Below are 22132 nucleotides of genomic sequence, written 5' to 3' on the forward strand. Positions count from 1 at the left end.
AAATATTTAGGATTAAATGTTTAGATTCTTATTTTGTGTATGTTAGCAAACTGAGAACAAAAACATGTCTAGATTTGGTGTTGGACATTGCTTAAGATTGTACAAATCCTGATTCAAGAACATTCAAGCTGTAGAAAAGAGAGTTCAAGTTCTTTGAAGCTCGACCGATTGAAAATTAGACTCGACAAATCGAAAATCACTGAAAAATTATTTCTGCAGATTTTAAACCAGGCCCAAGCCTGCAAAAATGTTTAGGGTTTCAATCCAACACTTCTAAGTATAAAAGGAAAACCCTAACTACGTTTTGAAATCTCTTGGAAGACTTGTGAGTTACTTCTATGAGATCTGTGAGGTTTTAGTAACCTTCTAACTCTACAAGTGTCTACCGGAACAAGATCTACAATCAAGTGCTGGTGGAATCAAGTTGCTGCTACAAGATCAACAATGACTGGTGATCTAAACCTTTGAGTGCGATCTCAAAGTCATAAGTGTGGGAGCTTGTATTCAAAAAATCCAAGAGAGAAGAGTTTGTGGAGTTGGAACTACACATGGTCATGTTAGTAAGTTCTATTGGAGGTAGCATTAAATTTAGGAGTTAAATCTTTTGTAAACTTCAATTCTTTCTAGTGGATTTGTTTACCTTGAGGATAGTTAGGTCAAATTCTTCTCAGGTTTTTACCTTGAAACGTTTAATTTCATTGGTTTTCTTTCTTGGGTAATCATATCATTGTGTCTTTTACTTTTCAGCTGTGCATGATATGGTATACTATTGTTTAACCTAGATCTCATAATTAACCTAAGTAACTACTTAGCTAATTCACCAGGTGTAAAAAACCTATTTCAAAGGGGTCTAAACAAACATACAGATACACTTACAACCTATTGTAGACTGGCAAGGAAACAAATCAAATATAACCCAATTGTGGTTTTTGTGAAACACATCAAGTTCATTGAACATAACTTTCTTACAAAGATGGCCAGTGTGAGCCCCATGATAGGTGAAAGGCTTATGGAGAGTGAAAAGAGCAAAATAAGAGTAATAATCAATTAGATAAGGAGGAGTGCTTACTCGAGTAGAGCAATGAAAATCAAGACCAATAGAAGGATTAAGAGATGGTGGTACAAAGGGATCCAAGAAATGTAGGCTATATGTTGGAGACAAAACCAGAGATGAATCGTTTGGAAAGGCAGTAGTTATTGAAGAATCCTCCACAAGATCAAGGTAATGAGTAATGGAAGGATCAGTGAAAATGGGAGACACTGAGGAAGAGGAGGTAGAGAACTACCAAAGACTTGTGAAATGTCAATGTTGCTAGAACTCATCATTATAGGAGACATGAAGGCAACAAGTTATGGGATCATGGTAGCGGAAGCCCTTTTGTAATACACCATAACCAAGGAAACAACAACGATAAGCGTAAAGCTAAACCTTCATCCATTCATGAAAAGGAAGAGAGACAAAATAACCACAACAAAAAACCATAAGAGAATAGTAGTCAGGGGTTTAACCATGAAGTAGCTCGAAGGGTGATTTATTTTATTTGTTTAGTGAGGGAATATAATTAATAGTATAAACAGTAGTGAGTACAACCTCACCCTAGAAATGCTTAGGATTAAAGGTAGAAATGAGAAAGGTGTGAACAACATCAAGAATGTGATGATGTTTTCGCCTTGTGCGACTTCTTTGTTGAGAGGTGTAGGAACTAGACTGGTGAGAGAGGATACCATTGCTATCTAAAAATGAAAGGAATGCTTTATCATTATATTCTTTAGAATTATCTGACTAGAAGATCTTAATGGTACGATCGAACTGTGTTTCAATCATTTTGTGAAATTTTTGATTAATTAACACAAGTTTAGACCTGTGGTGGAAAAAAAAAATCCATTTATATCTATAAAAATCATCCAAAAATATAACAAAAATAACGAGATCTCCCTTTTTGGGAACCGGTGCAAGACCCCAAATATCATTATGTATAAAATCAAAAGGTGCAAAAAAAGAAAAAGAAAAAAAAATCACTATTATTGAAGGACAATTTTGTTTGTATGCCAAAATGACAAGAACTATAATAAAAAAACTTTGGAAATTAAACTAAACTAAACTTAAATGATCCCAAGAAGATAATAATTGAAGGCATGATAAGCATGCAAGACCTAGACGAAAATGCAACAAATCAGGCAAAAGGGTGGCAGTAGTAATAGCAATAAAAACAACTTGTGAAGGAATCTTTAAGTCATGCACCTTAAACATATATTCAACATTACAGCTTGTCCAAGGTACTTGACCCATCTGGGGATTCTATACATCCACAACATAATTAGTAAATAGAACATCTACTCCTAATTTACAAAGCTGAGCAACAGAAACCAAATTGAAGGAAAACTTTGGAATATGATTGTCAATAAGGGACAAACTAGGGGAAGAGATTGTTTATTTATGACTAACAGGCATAAGAGTAACATCAATTGTATAAATAGGAATGGGATGTGCTAAAAGTGCTTTATCAGAGAATTGAAATTCATCAGAGATCATGTGGTTACAACATGCAGTGTCAAAGAGTCAAGAATGATTACTTGAAGTGATAGAAATGGCAATGGAAGTTTGCGATAAAAATTGTTGAATTATTGCTTTAATATCAACTATAGTAAGTGAGGAAGTTAAAGATTGTAGAACATATGGATTTGAGGGGAAGACAGCTGCTACATGAGGAAGATGACATTTTTCCTGATCTTGCATGAATTTCTAAAGTTTAAAGCAAACAAAAATATAATTACCATTTGCATGGCAGAACTCACAGCAAGAATCCTTTGAAGACTAAGGTAAAGCACCTAGAGTTTGCCCATGGAGTAGTAGTGAATGGAGTAATAAGATGTTGTGAAGGAGTAGAGGATGTAGCCAATACACAGTCAAAGGATAACATGTGATAAGTAGGCCAGCGGTTCTCCTAGGAGATGAGCTCCTTAACTGAAGCATCAAGTGAATGAGTTGGAGAGCGATTGAGCTAGGACACCCTAGTGGGATCAAAGTCATCACGAAGACCCATCATAAAGTGTTGGGTGCAAGCACCGTGTGGGTCAAGCCCAAATGCTTGGGTCAAAGCTCATTAAATGAGCTTGCTTCCTCAAGCTTCCAAAGTCAGTATGCCATTCCTTGGGCAGTGACTGAAGCGTGTGGTACACGCTGAAACTGAAAAAGAAGAAAAGAAAGAAAACAGAGGCCATTCGGCCTTGAGTGAAGAGCTGAAGCAAAGAAAGCCATTCGGCCATTGTGAGAAAAATACAAGTGACAGCTTCAGGAGGTGCAGTCCTAAGAGATAGAGAGAAACACAGTGAGTGTGAGAGAGTGAAAAAGAAAAAGGAGACATTTTTTTTTTTTGCTCAAGTTACACACAAGAAAGATAAATTGGTGGAGTTCTCATGGAGTTTTTGAGTGCTACAATCATGGAGAGTTGGAGTATTCAGAGGAAGATTTTGCTACTGATTTTGTGCTGAGATTGTATTTGCTCCTTGAGATTTATTTGTTGTATATCCAATTTATTATAGACTTAAATTTAGTTCAAACTTGATAGTTGTAATCTCTATTTTATAGTGGATATTTTTCGGAGCTGCCTCGTGGCTTTTCCTTATATACCGGAGGGTTTTTCATGTAAGGTTTGGTGTTCTTGTATGGTTGTGTTAATGTGGTACTTACTGAAATTTTTGTTTCCATAATATTGCTATTGCTTGGTAGTTATATATTTTAATTCACACACATAGACATTGAAGGGATTAGGATTTTCCCCAACATAAAGTGCATAAACTGGTGTCAATCACGATACTGGACAAACAATTAACTGTCCTCAGTATAATTGAGAGGTGGAGCTACAATAGATAATTGTTCCCACATAGTAAAAGTTTGAGAGTGATAATCGGAAATGGTCGGACCTAATTCGTGGTGTATTTGATAAAGTTTAGATTCAAGTTGGAACTCAAGAGCAGAGTCATCAAAGCAACTATAGCGATTCGCCAAGAAATCTCAAGCAACTTTAGTTGTGCCCAAACTAGGAAAAACAGAGTTGAAGGGATGAAAGGGTTGATAAACCATGACAATATCTTGTTCTAAGCGCTCTCCCATTCTTCAAGCCGAGAATCAAATTCATCCTCAATTTTAGAATCAGAATCCATGGGTGGTTGAAGTTTGGGATGCTTGCCAGTAACGTATTTCCAAATTTTTTCTCTCTTTGAGATAGACTAACCGTTCTTGGACCAAGCATGATAAGTAGTGGGATCATCCAACAGGACCAACACAAGATTGATAGGATGAGTGACCTTGTGAAATCATGGAAGCTAAGAAAAGTTAAGACATGTAGGTGCCTTTTTTTTTTTTTTTTTTAACAAAAGAAAAACTCAAATGAAAATACGAACTGCAAAAATTAAATCAGAACGCTGAAAATTAGCTATGAATGACCTGAATGAAAAAAGTCAAGTCCAAAAGAGTAACAAATGTCGTCAAAGTCAACGGGCAAGGTTAAAGGCAGTGCAGTCCAAGTCAACGCGCTAACATGGCATGATGCGGTAATGCTGACATTAGATTAGGAATGATATGGCTAAGCCTTAGGATTACACATGGCAGTCGGAGAAGTGATGAACACGTGGCACGTGGCACAAGTGAAAGCCCATGGCGGCAGCTGGCTGGAGCATGACGGGGCGTGAGATTTGCAGCCGATGCATGGTGGCAAGTGAGGCACGAGGCTGACGCTAAAGGCTTCTCATGGCTCATGAAGGCGCGGATCTCCTTTGTTCTTGCGTGTATCAACCGATCTTTTTTCAGGTAACTGATCTGTGGGGTCAGTTTTGCGTAAACTACGATGGGTGATGTGAAGGCATGATGGAGAACCGTCTTAGCTACAGCTAGTGGTGCGCAGAAGTGAGTGGTGGTGGATCTAACTATGGAGGGCCATAAAAACATGGCTATGATAGCAAGTGAAGGGCATTCGCATCTGGATGGTTAAAAAAGTTCTATTTTACACTTTAAAAACCTACTTTATTTATTATACCAACTCATTTTACAACTTACCTTACATCCTAATTTTTATTATTACATACAACATAATAAAATAATATGTACTTAATAAAATAATATATAAAAAAACTAATTTCTCTCTTCTTCCATCTCACTCTTTCCTCTCTCCAGCAACCATCAAAAAGATTAGCTTAGCTACCCACCACCACACACACCCTACAGCAAACACCAACCAAAAAAAAAACCAACCCCTGTCCCCACCACCGATAAACACCACCACTGATACACACACTACCACTAGGGGTGTGTGTAGTTTGGTCGGCTTGGTTTTTTTCCAAATTTATTACCGAACTGATAGTGTTCAGTTTTCTCATAATTGGAACCAACGCACACCGCCTACGATCAGTTTTCTGAACTATAGCGGTGCGGTTTTTAGCGGTGCGGTTTATTCGGTTTGGTCAGTTTAATATTTTTCAACTTAATAGAGAGGCAGAAACACAAAACCAGAATGTAATGCAAGTAAAATTTATATTGATTTCTATGTAAAAAACAAACAAAGAAATTTTTTGACAAAGAAATGCTTTACAATGAATTTATCCCACAACAAATAAACAAAAGCCAATGCTTAATAGGTACTACGGTAGTACCACAGTAGATCTAAAGCCTTTACTAACTTAGTAGCTTAAAATCCCCAAGTCAAAAAACATAAAAATAAAAATACAAATACAAAAATCTAAAAATATACTAGGCAATATTTGGAATCATTAGTTATTGATTAGTGATTAGTGATTACCTCTTTCTCGGTGAATGATTCAAGAGTAAGAACTGTCTCAGTCTCCCTCAAAATCTCTTTGTTGGAAAAAAAAAAAAAAAAAAGGTTTCAGTACTTGTGGACTATGAAACAAACATTGAAACTTACCGACAGTGTTGCGGCGGATTGGTAGAGGAGTGACTCACTTGGAGATGGAGTGAGCAGCTTTAGGCAAGAGAGTTCTGAATTTAGAGTTTAGAAAAGAAGAATTTATACGGTTACTCAATTTTGTAACCCTAGCCTTCCATGACGTCATTTTACTTTTTTTTTTTTCCCCTTAAACAACCCAGTGAAACGGGCCATTTCACTTAGTTTTCGGGTAAAACTGTAATTTAAGTATATTAAAATATTATATATATATATACACACACATACATACATATAACGTATTGGTTTGGTTAGGATATTTTCGGTTTTTGGAAATCAATTCCGACTACATCACTGCACCGACGTCAAAAAAACCCATGACCTCTGATCACCAATCTCGGCTCTAACGGTTCGGCCCCAGGCGCAGTGCAGTTCCTCTGCTCCGGTCAATTGCAGCGGTTAATCAACACTGCTGCTCACCCCTAACCACCACCTCTAACACACAAAAACCCACGGCCGTCGATCTACCCAAAGCATACTCAGCCCCCGATCTACACAAAGCAAGGTCAGACCTCCACCACGCCGATCCACAAACTCAGACCCCCACCACATTGATCCACAAACCCAGACCTCCACCACGTCGATCCAAAAACCCACGTGCTCTACCTCACCACCACAGCAACACCCCACAACCACAACCACAACAACAACAACCCACCTCACCACCACAGCAACACCCCACCACCATGACAACACCATATGCACAGAAACCCACAAAAAAAATCAAAGGAAAATCCACACAAAACACACAAGCACCGAGCAAGCAGAGAGTTGAGAGGAGAGTTTCAGAGAGAAAAGAGTTAAAGAAAGTTGAGAGGGTCAGAGAAAAAGTGAGAGAGAGAGAGAGAGAGAGAAATGAATAAATTAATATTATTTCGGTATACAAACTCGTGAACAGTAGGTTCTAAATATAAGTACCTACTGTTCATGGGTTCTAAAATTTTTCGAATTTGCATACCGGGTTGGAGCATGTTTTTAGGTTCTCAATGGCTAAAATAGCAACTGAGGGTGCCTTAGAGCATCCGCAGCCGGAAATCTCATCCTATCCTATTTTACCATTCCAAAAAATAACTTTATCAATTATACCATACAATTTTATAACATACCCAACATCCCAACTTTTATTTTCCTATTCTACTCTTTAAAATAATATATCTACCCAATAAAATAATATATCCCAAATCCATATCTATTCTCTCCTTTCTCTCTCCTCTCTCTGATTTTTAACTCTCTTCCTCTGTCTCTCTTCCACTGAAACCACCACCACCTCCACCGTCCTACAAAACTCAAACAAACTACCCCTGCTTCACTGCCCATCACCCCACCACCGCCAAAACAAAACTCACAAATGACCAACAAAAACCCAGCAAAATCAGACCCATAAATGAACAATTCGCACCATAAATGAACAAAACCCATAAACCGATCTCTGCGCCGATCTCCACACCCAATACCCAATAGAATAATGGTGTCCAAGATCTGCAAGAGGACCCCACCAACAAAGTGCATCAAAGACTGCCAGATCCTTCCCCGGCGGCACCGCCGGAAAACCCCTGAGAATAAGAACGTAGCGGCGGCGTCTGCCACGGTTTTAGCATCCATCAACAAGTCCATATTCACGTGTCAGCGCCGCCTCATCAGGCTCTTCTCCAAGTTAGCCCGCATCGGCACCCCGAATCGCCACAAGGGCTTCAAGATCCTCAAGAAAATCCCACAAGACGAATCCGAATTCGAACCAGAAACCGAAAACACAGTCCAAAGAACCCTCATTTTCGACAGCAGCAACAACAGGAAAAACAGCATTCTCCCACCGATGATCTTGCCTAAGAGAACGGTGTTTCTTGATTTAGACGAGACATTGATCCATTCCAAGGCGGACCCACCACCGGAACGTTTCGATTTCGTGGTGAGGCCGAGTATTGAGGGAGAATTCATGAATTTCTACGTGCTGAAACGGCCGAGTATTCAGCTCTGGAGAGCTGAATGAGAGAGAAGGAAGATAGAGAAAAGAAAAGGAAATAATGAGAGAGAGAGAGGAGAGAGACAATTAAAAAATAATTTTTAGAAATAAGATTGTGCTACAGTAGCATCTTATTAGTAAGATACTACTATAGCACAATTGTAAAAATTTTTACAATTCTGAATGTTTACAAGTTCAAATGCTGGGTGTTTTTGGGGCTTTTATGCTAAACCCATCTTACATTTGGCATATCCATATCTAGCTGCGGATGCTCTTATACCCCCGGATGCAAATGCTCTAAGAATGTAAAGACAAAAAGACTGAGAGAAGAGAATCATTTGTATATTCTATATACTATGTGTATAACATTGTACAAGAAAGAGTCTTTATAACATTGTACAATACACTGGGCTCAAGTGTAGTGGGTTAGACTAACTAACATGTATACTAAAAAGAGCTTATTTATAGCCAAACCTAAGAAAGACCCAAATCATAATAAATTTCAAGCTGCTGTAGAGAATTTAAATGGAGAGAATTGCAAAGTTTCTAGTAATGAGTATAAAAAATCTAAGGTTTAAGATAGATTTGTTGGGGTCTTTTGATTTTAGTTTTTTGTTAAGACGTTGAGAAACAAAGAGGGATTTTTTTGTTTGTATAAGGGAAACTATGAGCACAGCTTACGAAGAGATTATTTTATATTTTTTCAATTAAAAAAAAAAAATTTACATTAATTAATATTTGGAGCTTAAGTATTACTCTTACACATAGAGAGATATCCTTATTGGTTCAAATTTAGGGGACTTGATCCACTTAAGGGCCTTAGCTAATTGCCTACCTGGCCAATAGGGTTGAGTTGGCCTTGTTGTTGAAGTAACACCAATTATATTCATTTTCACATTAGTTTGTAAATTTGTAATAATAAAATTTGTACTAGTTTTAACATTTTCCAAAAAGATTAGATATAAACAACTGTAAATTTTTTTTTAAAAAAATAGAAATAAAAACTAATTTTACCCTCCCTGCTATTAAAAGCATAGAGTCATAAAGGTTATATAATAACATATTAGTTAAATTTATTACTCACTTTTTTACAACAAGGTGTAGAGTCTTTGATCCCCAGTTTTTGTGCAATAGGAGGTTTAGACTTATTTCATCCACGGCTCTTCATAATATTCAAAATCGGCTATAATTCTTATTTTATTTACTTGATTCTGATTATTAACAAATTGATTGCACTTTTAGATTTGTTTGTTTGTTTAGACCCCTTTTTAAAACAAATTAGTTTATCTTAATAAATTAGCCAAGTAGTTACTTAGGTTAATTATGATATCTAGGTTAAATACATGCAACCATATTACTTAATGTGGAAAAGTAAAGAAGGCAAGCAATATAACGATAACCCGGTAAAACCAATGAAACCAACTATTTCAAAGTAAAATACCTGGGAGAATTTAACCTAGTTATCCTCAAAGTAAACAAATTCACTATAATAAAATGGAAGTTTACAATAGATTTTTCCTTAAATCTAAAACTACCTCAAGTAGAACTTATTAACACGATTTCGTGCAGCTTCAAATCCACAGACTCTTCTATCTTGAATCTGTTGCACACAAACACACTCGTTTGTTACTTTGAGATCCCACTCAAAGTTTTCAGATCACCATCAGTAGTTGATCTTTATGCAGTAACTTGTTTCCACTAGCTCTTGATTTTAGATCTCATTTCGGTAGATGCTTGTTGAGTTAGAAGGCTACAAAAACCTCCCAAATCTCATAAGAGTAACTCACAAGACTTCCAAGAACTTCTGAAATGTATTTAGGGTTTTCCTTTTATACCTAGTAATGTTGGACTAAAACCCTAAACGTTTTTGTGGGCTTTGTGCCTGATTTAAAATCTGCAGAATACGACTTTTGATCGATCGAACCTATCTTTCAATCGGTTGAGCTTCACAGAACCTAACTTCTTCTATCTGCAGCTTACATGTTCTTGAATCTTGACTTGTACAATCTTAACCAATGTCTAACACTTAATCTAGACATGTTTTTGTTCTCGATTTGCCAAAATACACAAATTTAGAATCTAAACATTTGATCCTAAATATTTAAAACCTAACAAGATTGTAAAGAACCACACAACCTATCTATTAGTTTGTGAATTTTGTTTTGCTGGTAATTTGTCACTGAAAGATAAAAGTGAGCATATTTTTTTGATAGTCTGAGTTACCAATTTGAATAATTTGGGATTTTTATATTCACTTTTGAATGGGCTTTTTTGTTGAATATTTTGTTCATTTATTATTGTTTGGGTTATTTTTGTTATTTGAGCTAATTTCTATTGTTATTATTTGAGGTTTTATTTTTTGTTTAAGGGGTTTTGAATTATGTTTGGGTGCCAAGATTATTTTTTTGAGTAATGTTAAAAGCACAACACAATATCTTAACATTCTAAATTAGCATATCACAAAATTTAAACTAGAGATTGTTGTTGGCCCATTTGTGAGTTGACATGCTAATTTAGGAATATATATATATATATATATATATATATATATATATATAAGCAAAGCTTAGAGAATGTTCCAATTTTGTGCCATGTGTCAAAATTCAATTATGTGGAGACCACACCATAATTATTCACTTAAGTTTGTGCCATGCGTTCCCTTAAGTTTTTTAACAATTGTGCCAAGTGAGTTAATAGGTGCAAAATACTAAGAATCTAATATTAATAAACTATAAAATAAATAAATAAATAAAAACCAATTACATATACTCAATAAAATCACCACACAACAAAGATCACCACACGTTCTATCTTATTATGAATTAGAAAAAAAAATGATCATAAGTAGTATTAAATTTATGTAAGAATTTTAATATGTGACTAATTACATTTACTTAAAAAAAAAATTTTGACTAATTATTTATATTTTTATAATAAAAATTGTGTTTAATTTTAAATACATCCATGCATGGGTTACGTGCTAGTGTTATATAACTATTATGCCTTTAGCATTATTCTTATTTTTGTTAAATCTGAAAAATTGGGATTCTCAAATCAGAGTGTTCACTTTTTATTATTATTTAAGAATAGACAACATAGGTTAATTTAAAAATACCATATATATATATATATATATATTTGCAAATATAAACTTTTTTTTTCTTTGGCAAGTCAAGGCGTTCATATGAACACCCTCACTACTATGTAGAATCGCCATTGTCCTTGGTGGATGCTAAGGTCCAAGCCATTTGTGAAGCTTGGCTAATGCACTAAAGGCAGAGAAGCTGAGGAAAGCCAAGTTAGTGGTGACAGAGCATTTGAAGAAGGGCAAGATGGTGTGGGTCGAGGGGTTCAGAGAATTTTTTAAGGTGGAGACATCCTTGCCACTGGTTATGACTGAGAGTGACGGGCCAATAGGGTCGTCATGTTTGTCAAATCTTACGTTCCTAGACTCCAAATCTCCAATGAGCCAGAGTAGGATATTGCTTTAAATAATTTGAAATTTCACGTTGATAAGTACCTTTCTGAGATTGAGCAAACAAATTTTTTGGTTGTAAGAAGTCTATTTTTTTTTTGTTGGTTTTATTTAGTGACAAATTTGTATGTATTTTGTTTTCCATTTTAATGTATTTTTCCGGGACATAACTGCAATTTGGGGTAGATTTACTTGAACCTCAACTTCTTCTTTAATTTGGAACAATGGCGGAGCCACGTTATGGCCCAAGGGGGACCACGGCCCCTCCAAATTTTTTTTTGAATTTTCAAGAATGTAACTTACGAGCTCTACAGTTTCTTGTCTCAAATCTGTGTTCTAGGAAAATATTAGGAGTAGGAAGCTATTTCTTCGTTTCTCTAACTTGTTTTCTAAAGCCTTTAAGTGCTTCATGGATTTCTAAGTCCATATTTGTTCTAATCCGTAGCTGCAATGGCTGGTGCTCTCGTGTCTTTGTGCACGTAGAAGCCGTTTTGTCTTGCAGCCCTTGCAAGAGTTAGTGTGACCTTCCGTGGGTGAGGTCGGGGTGGACGGTTGGATTTGGAAGGCAGGAACATCCTCTGGGGTGGTTAACTTAGTAGAAAGCGTAACAAAATGGCTGAAGAGTTGGAAGCAATGTGGAGTAAGTTATCTTTTACGGAGGAAGAGGGCGAAGGTATTGAGCTGAGCAGTGACAGTACTAGAGCTGCAAAGGAGGTTGGTAAAAATTGTGCTATTATGAAGATTATGACCCTTAGATGCATAAGCTTAGATTCTTTGAGAAAGAACCTGAGAATGTTATGGAAAACAAATAAATGGGTTAACATCTCTGAATTAGAAGCTGAGTTATTTCTGGTGGAGTTTGGAGATGAAAAAGACAAAAAGAAAGTTCTTGATATGAGCCCTTGGAGCTTTGAAAAACAATTGGTGATTATTCAAGAGTTTGAAGGTGAGCAAACTCCAAAGGAGATGGAGGTTAAATGGTCGCCGTTTTGGATTCAGATTTTTAATTTACCTCTGCTGAGTAGAACAAAAGAAACGGGCTGGGTGATTAGGTCCTCTTTGGGGGATGTCATGGAGGTTGATGTCCCTGATTCAGGAGTGCACTGGGGTAAGTGTCTTAGGGTGCGTGTCCGGATTGATGCTACAAGAAAACTCATCCGTGGCAAAAGAATCACCATTGAAGGAAGTGAGTCCAGGTGGGTCCAGTTCAAGTATGAACGACTCCCCAATTTTTGCTACCGCTGTGGTTTGCTAAACCATGCACTTAAAGACTACCCTGCATCTTCTGGTGTTGGCCGAATGGTGGAGGAAGGCCTTCAATATGGGGCATGGTTACGTGGTGATCCATATGGGAGGACGCAAAAAGAAGCAGTGAAATACGGTGGAGATGTAAAACAGGGAAGTAAGGGCAGGATTGCCGGCGTGAGGCTGGAACGGACACCAACTCAGTCCAATGTACCTGGGGAGAAGGTAGTGGAGAGTGGAAATCACGTGCCTATGTCTCTCTCCTTGGGTAGCAGTAGCTTGTCATGGGATGATGCTAGTCTGGAGGCGCAAAGACATTTGATAGTGACACCACATGAAGGAAAAGGTGAAGATACAGGAGTGAAGTCAGAAAATAGAATCTCCTCAAAACTTAATAACTTCTCTGTCACGAGCAACTCTCAGTCCGAAATTGCAGAGGAGATACAGTGGGAGAAAGTGCTTCATCAGGCTTTGAAGAAGACGCCTTTGGAGGTAAACCCCATATCCACACCTTTTCCTATCTCTTCTCCATCCGTATCTGATTTTTCAGGATTTGAGGAAGATATTCCTCCGGTTTTTGGGGGTCAACACATGGGGGAATCTGTTGTGACTAAAGTTGTTGATAAGTTTGAGGAGTTAAAAGGAAATTGCGAATGTGTGGACAAAAAAAAACCTGAAATATTTTCCTTCCCTTCTAAGAAGCCAACCGGGCCTTCTCTTGATGCAAAAGGGGCCAACCCCTTAATGGGCTCTACCGAATTGGGCCAAAATCAAGAAAAATTCTTGAATGTAAAATCTCACGTGACTCATGGCCTTCAACTTACTGATATCTCAAATCATCCAGTTATAAAACACTCTTCTCATACTTTGGGTCCAAAGTGGACTCATGTTCTCCATTCTTCACCAGGAAACAATGAAGTTCTACTTGCTCATGTTGGACAAAAAAGAGGTTCTATAGTGGACTCGGATTAGCTTGAATTACCAAAGAAGAAATTTCGGGTTTCTCAAGAGGATAAGGAAAATTCAGTTTTTATGGCGGAGGCTGGTTCCCAGCCCTGCCAAGGATTATGAGTATCATGTGCTGGAACTGTCGCGGGCTTGGGAACCGGCAGACAGTTCATAAGCTCGGGAGTTTAGTCCGGGCACAAGATCCCTCAGTGGTGTTTTTAGCCGAAACATGACTGGATGAAACAAGGCTATTAGTTATTCGAGATACTTTGAAGTTTGGTCATCACCATGGAGTGTCAAAAATTACTCATGGTGGTGGTCTGGCTTTATTTTGGAAGAAGGATTTCGACGTGAAAGTCGAATCATCATCCTTAAATCATATCGATGTTATAATCAATGGTGGTAAAGAAAATGCGTGGAGGTTTACAGGATTTTACGGAGCACCTGAAACTCAGCTTCGAATTGATTCTTGGAATTTATTGAGGAACTTAAATGGGCAGTCTTCACTTCCTTGGTTATGTGCAGGCGATTTTAATGAAATCCTCAAGTCTCATGAGAAATTGGGTGGCCATCTTCGACCCTATGGGCAAATGCAGCTTTTCCGTGAAGCCTTGGATGAATGTGGGCTATATGATCTCAGCTTCATTGGAAAAAAATTCACATGGTTCAAGCATTATCCGAATGGAGGGTCTATTTGGGAAAGATTGGACAGGGCAGTGTGCTCAGCGGTGTGGCTGTCTCTTTTTCCAGCAACAAAGGTCCGAACTCTTTCTTGTGTCTCTTCGGATCATAGTCCTATTTCTATTCTCCCTGATGGTATTGTTCCTAAGAGTCAAAAGCCTTGGAGATTTGAGCAATTATGGCTTGAGAATGAGGGCTGTCATGATACTGTTGCAGCAGCTTGGAATGAGGTCTCTTGGGGTCCACCCATGGTAGAAGTGGGGTCCACCCATGGTAGAAGTGATGAAAAAGATTGAGAATTGTCAAAACCAACTACGCAGATGGAGTAAAAATTCTGTTTGCAATATTTCAAGAACTTTGTTGGAGAAGAAAAAGTCCTTAGAATTGGCTGAAGCAGCAGCAGTGAGGGGGGGAAGTATGGATGTTTTCCTAAATTTAAAATCTGAAGTTAATGAACTCCTCAGAATGGAAGAGAAATTATGGCAGCAAAGAGCTCATGACCATTGGATTGTTTCGAGGGACAAAAATACAAGTTATTTCCACAACAGGGCTTCCCAAAAATTTAGGCGAAATACTATCACAGAGCTCAAAGGTCAAAATGGGGAGATGGTTTCGGGTGAAGATGAGATTGCAACACTGGTCGTAGGGTACTATAAAAATTTGTTTTCTTCTTCAACACCTGACAATATTGAAGATGTAGTGCAGCACACTCAGCAGGTTGTCAGTAAGGAGATGAACTCTGATTTGATTGCCAAATTTTCCAAGACCGAGGTGGAGACAGCTTTGAAACAGATGGCTCCTCCAAAGGCTTCGGGCCCGGATGGGATGCCTCCAATTTTTTTCCAACATTATTGGTCCAGTATTGGTGATGACGTGGTCAAGGCAGTTCTTTCTTGCCTCAACTCTAACCATATCTCTTCGGGTCTAAATCATACTTTCATTGCTCTCATTCCTAAGGTAAAGAGTCCTGAATCTATTACTGAATTCCGGCCTATTGCTTTATGTAATATTTTATATAAGCTGGTTTCTAAAGTCCTAGCTAATAGATTAAAAAGAATTTTGCCTCAGATTATTTCTGAATCACAAAGTGCTTTTCAATCTGACAAAGCAATTTCGGATAATATCTTGGTTGCTTTTGAGACTCTCCATCACATGAAGACTACGAAGTTTGGAAAAGTGGGTCACATGGCGCTGAAATTAGACATGAGCAAGGCCTATGACAGATTGGAGTGGATTTTTTTGCAAAGGATCATGGAAAAAATGGGATTTCACAGTATATGGATTGGTTGGATTCTAGAGTGTATAAAATCTGTTACTTATTCTGTCCTGGTGAATGGGGAAGCAAAGGGACACATTATTCCAACAAGAGGTATTCGCCAAGGTGACCCCTCTCCCCTTACCTTTTTCTCCTTTGCTCAGAAGGCCTTAATGGACTAATCCAACATGTAGTGGATATAGGGGAGGTTGAAGGTGTCTCTCTCTATCGCAATGGCCCAAAAATATCTCATTTGTTTTTTGCAGATGACAGTCTTCTTTTTTGTCGAGCTCGAACTGAGGATATCAATACCATCCAAGAAATTTTGAGAAAGTATGAAAGGGCTTCGGGACAAAAGATAAATTCAGAGAAGACAAATCTTTTTTTCAGCAAGGGTTTACCCGAATCCTCCAAAGATCTGATCAAAAATTTGCTTGGAGTTCCGGAGATCAAAGAATATGAAAAATACCTCGGGTTACCTGCAATGGTTGGTAGAAGGAAAAAGGCAAGTCTAAACTATATAAAAGATAGGGTGTGGAACAAATTGCAAGGTTGGAAGGAAAAATTATTGTCTCAGGCTGGAAAGGAAGTTCTTTTGAAGGCAGTGGTACAAGCCATCCCTACTTTTGCTATGAGTTGTTTCAGATTGCCTATAGGCCTTTGTCAAGACATTGAGATGCTCATTCGGAAATTTTGGTGGGGTCAAAGGGGTGATAGACGCAAGATTCACTGGAAGAAATGGGAAGATTTGTGTCAACCAAAGCCGGAGGGGGGTTTGGGCCTTAAGGACTTATGTAAGTTCAACGAAGCAATGTTGGCCAAACAAGTGTGGCGACTAATCCATGATACAGATTCCCTATTTTATAAAGTTTTTAAAGCTAAATATTTTCCCCACACTTCGATCTTTGAAGCAAAGCTAGCATCGGGATCCTTTGCCTGGAAAAGTATTTTGTTTGCCAGAAATCTTGTGGAGAGGGAAGCTCGGTGGAAGGTTGGAGATGGAAAATCTATAAGAATTTTTCATGATCCATGGTTACTAAATGCACCAGATGGTAAAGTGGTTTCCTCTCAAATTTCTTCAGCACCTGATTCCACAGTGGATACTCTTATTGATGCCCAAACAGGTTGGTGGAATACTCACCTCATTGATCTTTGTTTTTATCCGCTTGAAGCTACACTTATCAAGTCTCTTCCTCTATGTACCGTTCCTCAACCCGACATCCTCATCTGGCCTAAAGAAAACTCTGGTATGTATTCCGTGAAATCGGGGTACAAATGTCTCATGAAAATTGCTACCCTTGATACTATTAGACCAACAGTTTCTGCCCTCAGAAGTCTTTTTGGAAGAATATTTGGAAACTGAATATACCGGGGAAAATCAAGCACTTCTTATGGAGATCATGCACAAACTCTCTACCCTCAAAAGAAAATCTGAAGAAAAGAGCCATTCCTATCGATCCCATCTGCCATCTTTGCTCAAGGGAGAATGAATCTATTTTACATGCTTTGTGGGGCTGTACGAAGGTGCAAATGGTTTGGGCAACAGATTTTGGCTTGGTTGACAAAAACAAAGCTGACTCGGGTTCTTTCTCTAATCTTGTGCAGTTGATTCAGGAAAAACCTCACACAGTTCCATTGTTTAGCATCATAGCATGGTCTATATGGCACCACAGAAATAAATCTCGCCTCCAGGAACCTTCTTTGCCGCTGGCTAGAATTGCGGGTTTCGCACGGGAATATCTTTGTAGCTTCAAGACTCAGGGAGCTCATGCAAGTCTTTCTACGTGCAGTAGACTCCCCTCTCAAAAGCATTGGCGTCCCCCACCCCCAGATTGTTTCAAGACCAATTATGACGGGGCTATGTTTGATGAATCAGATGAAGCCGGCCTTGGTGTTGTCATCCGAAATTCTAAAGGTCAAGTTATGGTTGCCTTGTCTGAAAAAATCAAGAAACCACCATCAATTGTGGCTTTGGAGCCACTGGCAGCAAGAAGAGCAGCAGTCTTGGTTTCTGAAACAGGTTTCCAACAATCTTGTTTTGAGGGTGATTCGGAGGTTGTAGTAAAGTCTCTATGTGGTAGTGGTATGGAAAAATTTGCTGTTGGTCATATTTTAAAAGACACTTTGTCTTATGTTAGTTTGTTAAAAAGCTATTCTTTCTCTCATGTCAATAGGCAAGGCAATGCAGTCACACATGCCTTAGTTCAGAGAGCGAGACTTTCCTTTCCTGTACAAGTCTGGATGGAGTCTGTTCCACCAGATTTAGATGTTGTTATCTTGGCTGACTTTAAGCCCCCTGATTAATATTATGAATAGCTATTTCCTTCTCAAAAAAAAAAAAAATAATTGTTCTAATCCAAGAGGAGCACACGTGTATGGTTTTGAAACCATACACTTCAAAAGGAAAAGGTGATCTCAGTTACTCGCAGGTAGGTACGTGGCTTATTGGCTTTCGTTCTCTTGTTCTATTATTCTTAAAATGTTTTTTTTTTTTTGGGAAGTGCTACGTCACAATATTTTTATAATAAATTATAGTTAATAAGTTGATATTAGTTCTAATTTAAATTCATAATTGAAATTAATTTTTTGCTCACCAATAACAACCAATAATAACCCATCATTTAAGATTTATGGTGAAAATGTTGTGAAAATATTATAAACATAGCATTTTTTTTTAAATTAAAATGGTGAATGATAAATATACTATATTATATAGCATATAAATATAATATATTATTATAAATTTGACAAAAATATATGATTGGTTATTCACTTATTTGATTATATGTTTTTTTTTATGCATTCAATGACATAGAATTTTATTTATAATTCTATTTTAGATTATTGTACATAGAAAAATGTCATGTCCACAAAATTTTAACATAAATTTTAGGTAGTGGATTGTTATTTGTTGTTATTGGTGGGTAAAAAAAATAATTTTAGTGGTCTCATATTAAAATCAGTAATAACCTGCCACCTAAAATTTATGGTAAATATAGTACTTTTCATTGTACACAATATAAATCTATGTGACTTAAAGGTGACCAAGCTATCTCATGAGACACGTGGCATGATGTCTGAATCAGAGTGTTGACTGGGCAAGTCGCAACCACCTCGTAACCCCAAGGCGTGACAAGGTCGTGAATTGCACAATCTTTGTACTCTACTTCCCGGACATGTCTTGGCCAGTGTAACTCTACTAGCGCGCACACACACACAAAGGCTTTTGGTAAGGGTTTTAACAAACCCTAGAAAAATAGAGTGAACATACAAAGGAGGCCACATTCATTGTAAGAAAACAGTGAAATTTTATTTGGAGAAAAACAAATTCCATCATCTCTTCTCCATCTCTTTCAATCTTTGATTGTGATTTTGTATTCTTTTACCTCACCCATACACATAGACTTTGTGAGGGCGTGAAGGTTCATGAAAACTTGAGAAGCCACATTCAAATCCAATCTCTATTGGTGGTGTTTCCATTGGTGCTTCAATGGAGGTTCTTTGCTAAGCTAGATGAAGAAAAGACTTGGGGAAGTTGGTTGCTAGCTGGAGCTTAAGGGCTCAAGTATACAAAGAGATATAAGCTTGGAGGATTGATAGTCATCAATGTATTTAACTATTCATACTAGTGGAAATTTTTGACGGATGGTTGAGGGAGAGGTTTTTATGCCCAGTGCTCGGGTTTTCCTCTTCCTAAACATGTTTGGTTTTTAGTGTGATTCGCTTGCTTTTCTCTTTATTTCCTTGCACTGTTTTATTGCTATGCTTTGTTTAGTTTAGCTTGTGTGCCTGAAATTTGGTTAAATCACTTACACTTGAACTAATATCTTTAGTTTAGATTAAAAGTGATTAAGCTGTAAGAAGCTTGCTTTAGGGTTCCAAATACTTGCTAGGGTTAATATAGCATCTTTCATATTGGATTTAGTGAATATGTGTATTTGGTTGGGTTGAATGGGTTTTTTGGCTGTGTTTTATTTAAGTATGTGTATTTGGTTGAATTAAATTTGTATACAAAATTTTTGTAGTGATAAAAATTTTTAGTTGAATTTTTGTACTTGATATTGGAACAATCTGTATAGAATTTAAGTTGGAAATTATTTTTGGTTAAATTCTCAGTTCTCAACAAATTTTGCATTGATACAAATTTAAGGTTAAATCCTCAGTTCTTAGCAAATCTATACAAAATTTTGGTATACAGCAATTTTTTTTTCATAGTGTCGGATTTTTTTTTTTTTTAAATCTCGTCTTTTCTTCTTCTTCTTTTTTCCCTTTACTTTGGAAAAGAAAAAACCAGTCTCTATCTTTTTAAATTTTTCCTGAATTTTATTTTATTTTATTTTATTTTTTTAATTAAATTTTTTTTTAAAGTCGTTTTTGTGGCACTTAATGCAATCCCCTAGCGGGGTGGCCATTGAAATTAAAAAACTGAATTAAATTAAATTAAAATTACAAAATGGAATCAAATTTTAGTCAAAGTTAGAGAGTTCAATTTGTAATTTAGCCTACTTATAACATGTTGTGATGCAGGTAAAAAAATATTTGTGAAAAAAAAATGCTGTCTTAATAATGAAAAATAAAGTATTATAGAGCTCTTACCTTTTCAAGGAAAAAGACGGGAAAGAGGTGTTTTTTATTTTGATTCCACGGCGCATCCGAGCCAATACTCTTCAACCTGTCACAATTACTTATATTCAAATCTTTCAGCAACGGCCACTGAGATTTGTATTCCCCTCCATAGAAGCTCTTGAGCTGTGGTAGTCGTTTAAGTATTAGAGATCTCAATTGTGGGAATATAAACGTTGCCATTGTCTTTAATTCTTTTTCCATCCCAACAACTTCCTCCAACCCACAATCGCATATTTCTAGCAAGCCGAGTTGTGAAAGGTGTTTGGCCACGGAGACTGGGAAAAGACTTATCAAACTTTCACAATTAGAAACTCTAACTTCATGTAGATTTTTGAATGTAAATATTTCTTCCGGATCTAATCTCCATACGTGCAGCAGTCCTCGAAGATTGTATAAACACAAATATCTCAATTGAAAAGAAATTTCTTCAACATTTACCCCTTGGGATACATATACTCCTTTCGTGGAATCACAATTAAATATCTGCAACTCTTCTAGATTTTGGAGTCCTCTGAGCATATGCGGGGGAAAGATAATGGAGTCCTCACACCGTTCAACAATCAATGTTTTTAATTTGCTAAAAGAATTTGCAACAAGTTCTTTAGGCCAAATCATCTTCAAGTGATCCTTTCCGTGGATGCTCATTCTCCTCAGGTTAGGAAATCGAACCTGCATTTCTCAATAAATTTTTTTGAATATATTATAATTGACATAAAGTCGAACATTCCAAAAGAATCTAGATTCTGAAAGGCTAAAACCAAGCTAATGGAACAAGAAGAGAGTAAATAACAAGACAGATGACAGGAGAGTAACGTACTCACCTTTTCAGTACACAGATTTTTTTTTTTTTTAAACAAATGCACCAACATAAGGGAGAGTCGGGCCTATAGTAAAAGCAAAAGATGCGGTTGTCGAAAGCTCCTAAGTAGGAAAAAAACCCTAAAATTTTAACCAATAAGGTTATTTCTTTCATTATAATAGTATTAATTAAGTTTAAATATTAGCTAATAAATAAAATAATTTTTTTATTAAATAAAAAACAATAAGAGAAAAATATTACGTCCACAACAATTTTCGTAATAAATCTTAAGTGGTAGATTGTTACTGACTGTTACTGGTGTACAAAAAAAGTAATTTAAGTAATGGGTTTAAATTAGTAGTAACAATTTAGCACTTAGAATTTGTTGTGAAAATATTGCTAATATAGCATTTCTCCAAAAAAAAAAAAAAAAAACAATACACAAAATTTCACTACAGTTGAGTTGGCAAACTTTTACTAGTTTTCATCTAGGTTCACCACTAACATCACATTTTTACTTACCACTATCAATCTGCCATATCAATAAGTGTAAAAAATTCTGTCAAATTGTTTGTGTCTAGAGACTTTGTCAAACAAAATTTCTACAGGTTAATTAGTAATTTTGTATCTAAAACAAGATAATAGAGTTTTAAGTGATATTTAAATTTAAAAAAAAAAAAAATCATCTTTAAACATATAAAAGATCTATTTAGATTTCGCCTAAAATTCCCAAATGCATCAAGCCACCCCTTGAAGGAGAGAATGAGGTTTTAACACAAACAACTACCACAGATTTTTACCAGTAGTGTGAAAGTTTTTCTTTTCTTTTTTGGTAATTCACTTTTAAACTTTAAAGTTTTGCACATGTTTTCAACCTTAATCTTTCAAAACAGAGAATAGTGAATATATATATATATATATATATATATATATATATATATATTGTGAGAGTATTTTTGAGCCAACGTTATCTCCTATTTTGTAGTGAAACTTTCTCTATATCACTAGTCTATTCAATGGAGATAAACACTTCTATTACCAAGTTATATGTAATTAAGTTCAACAAAACTGGTAACTTAGAGTAATGAAAGAGGAGTGAAAAGTTTGTTGGTACAATCAAGTTTAGTAAAGGCCTTGTACAAGAAAACAAACAAACCCAGGGAAGTTGACGAATGACAAAAAG

The 22132-nt window shown here is 36.6% G+C and overlaps 1 protein-coding gene across 2 annotated transcripts in view; it reads right to left on the minus strand.

Moving 5' to 3' along the window:
- LOC126717618 (uncharacterized) overlaps nt 1-22132 on the minus strand; it is a 139883-nt gene that overhangs the window by 23675 nt on the left and 94076 nt on the right. For both annotated transcript variants that reach the window (XM_050419450.1, XM_050419451.1), the window contains exon 4: nt 20121-20819. In XM_050419450.1, the coding sequence (XP_050275407.1) occupies nt 20121-20819 (699 nt within the window). The remainder of the gene's footprint in view (nt 1-20120; nt 20820-22132) is intronic.

This window comes from Quercus robur, chromosome 3 (genome assembly GCF_932294415.1).
Source record: "Quercus robur chromosome 3, dhQueRobu3.1, whole genome shotgun sequence".
In the NCBI taxonomy this organism is placed as follows: domain Eukaryota; kingdom Viridiplantae; phylum Streptophyta; class Magnoliopsida; order Fagales; family Fagaceae; genus Quercus; species Quercus robur.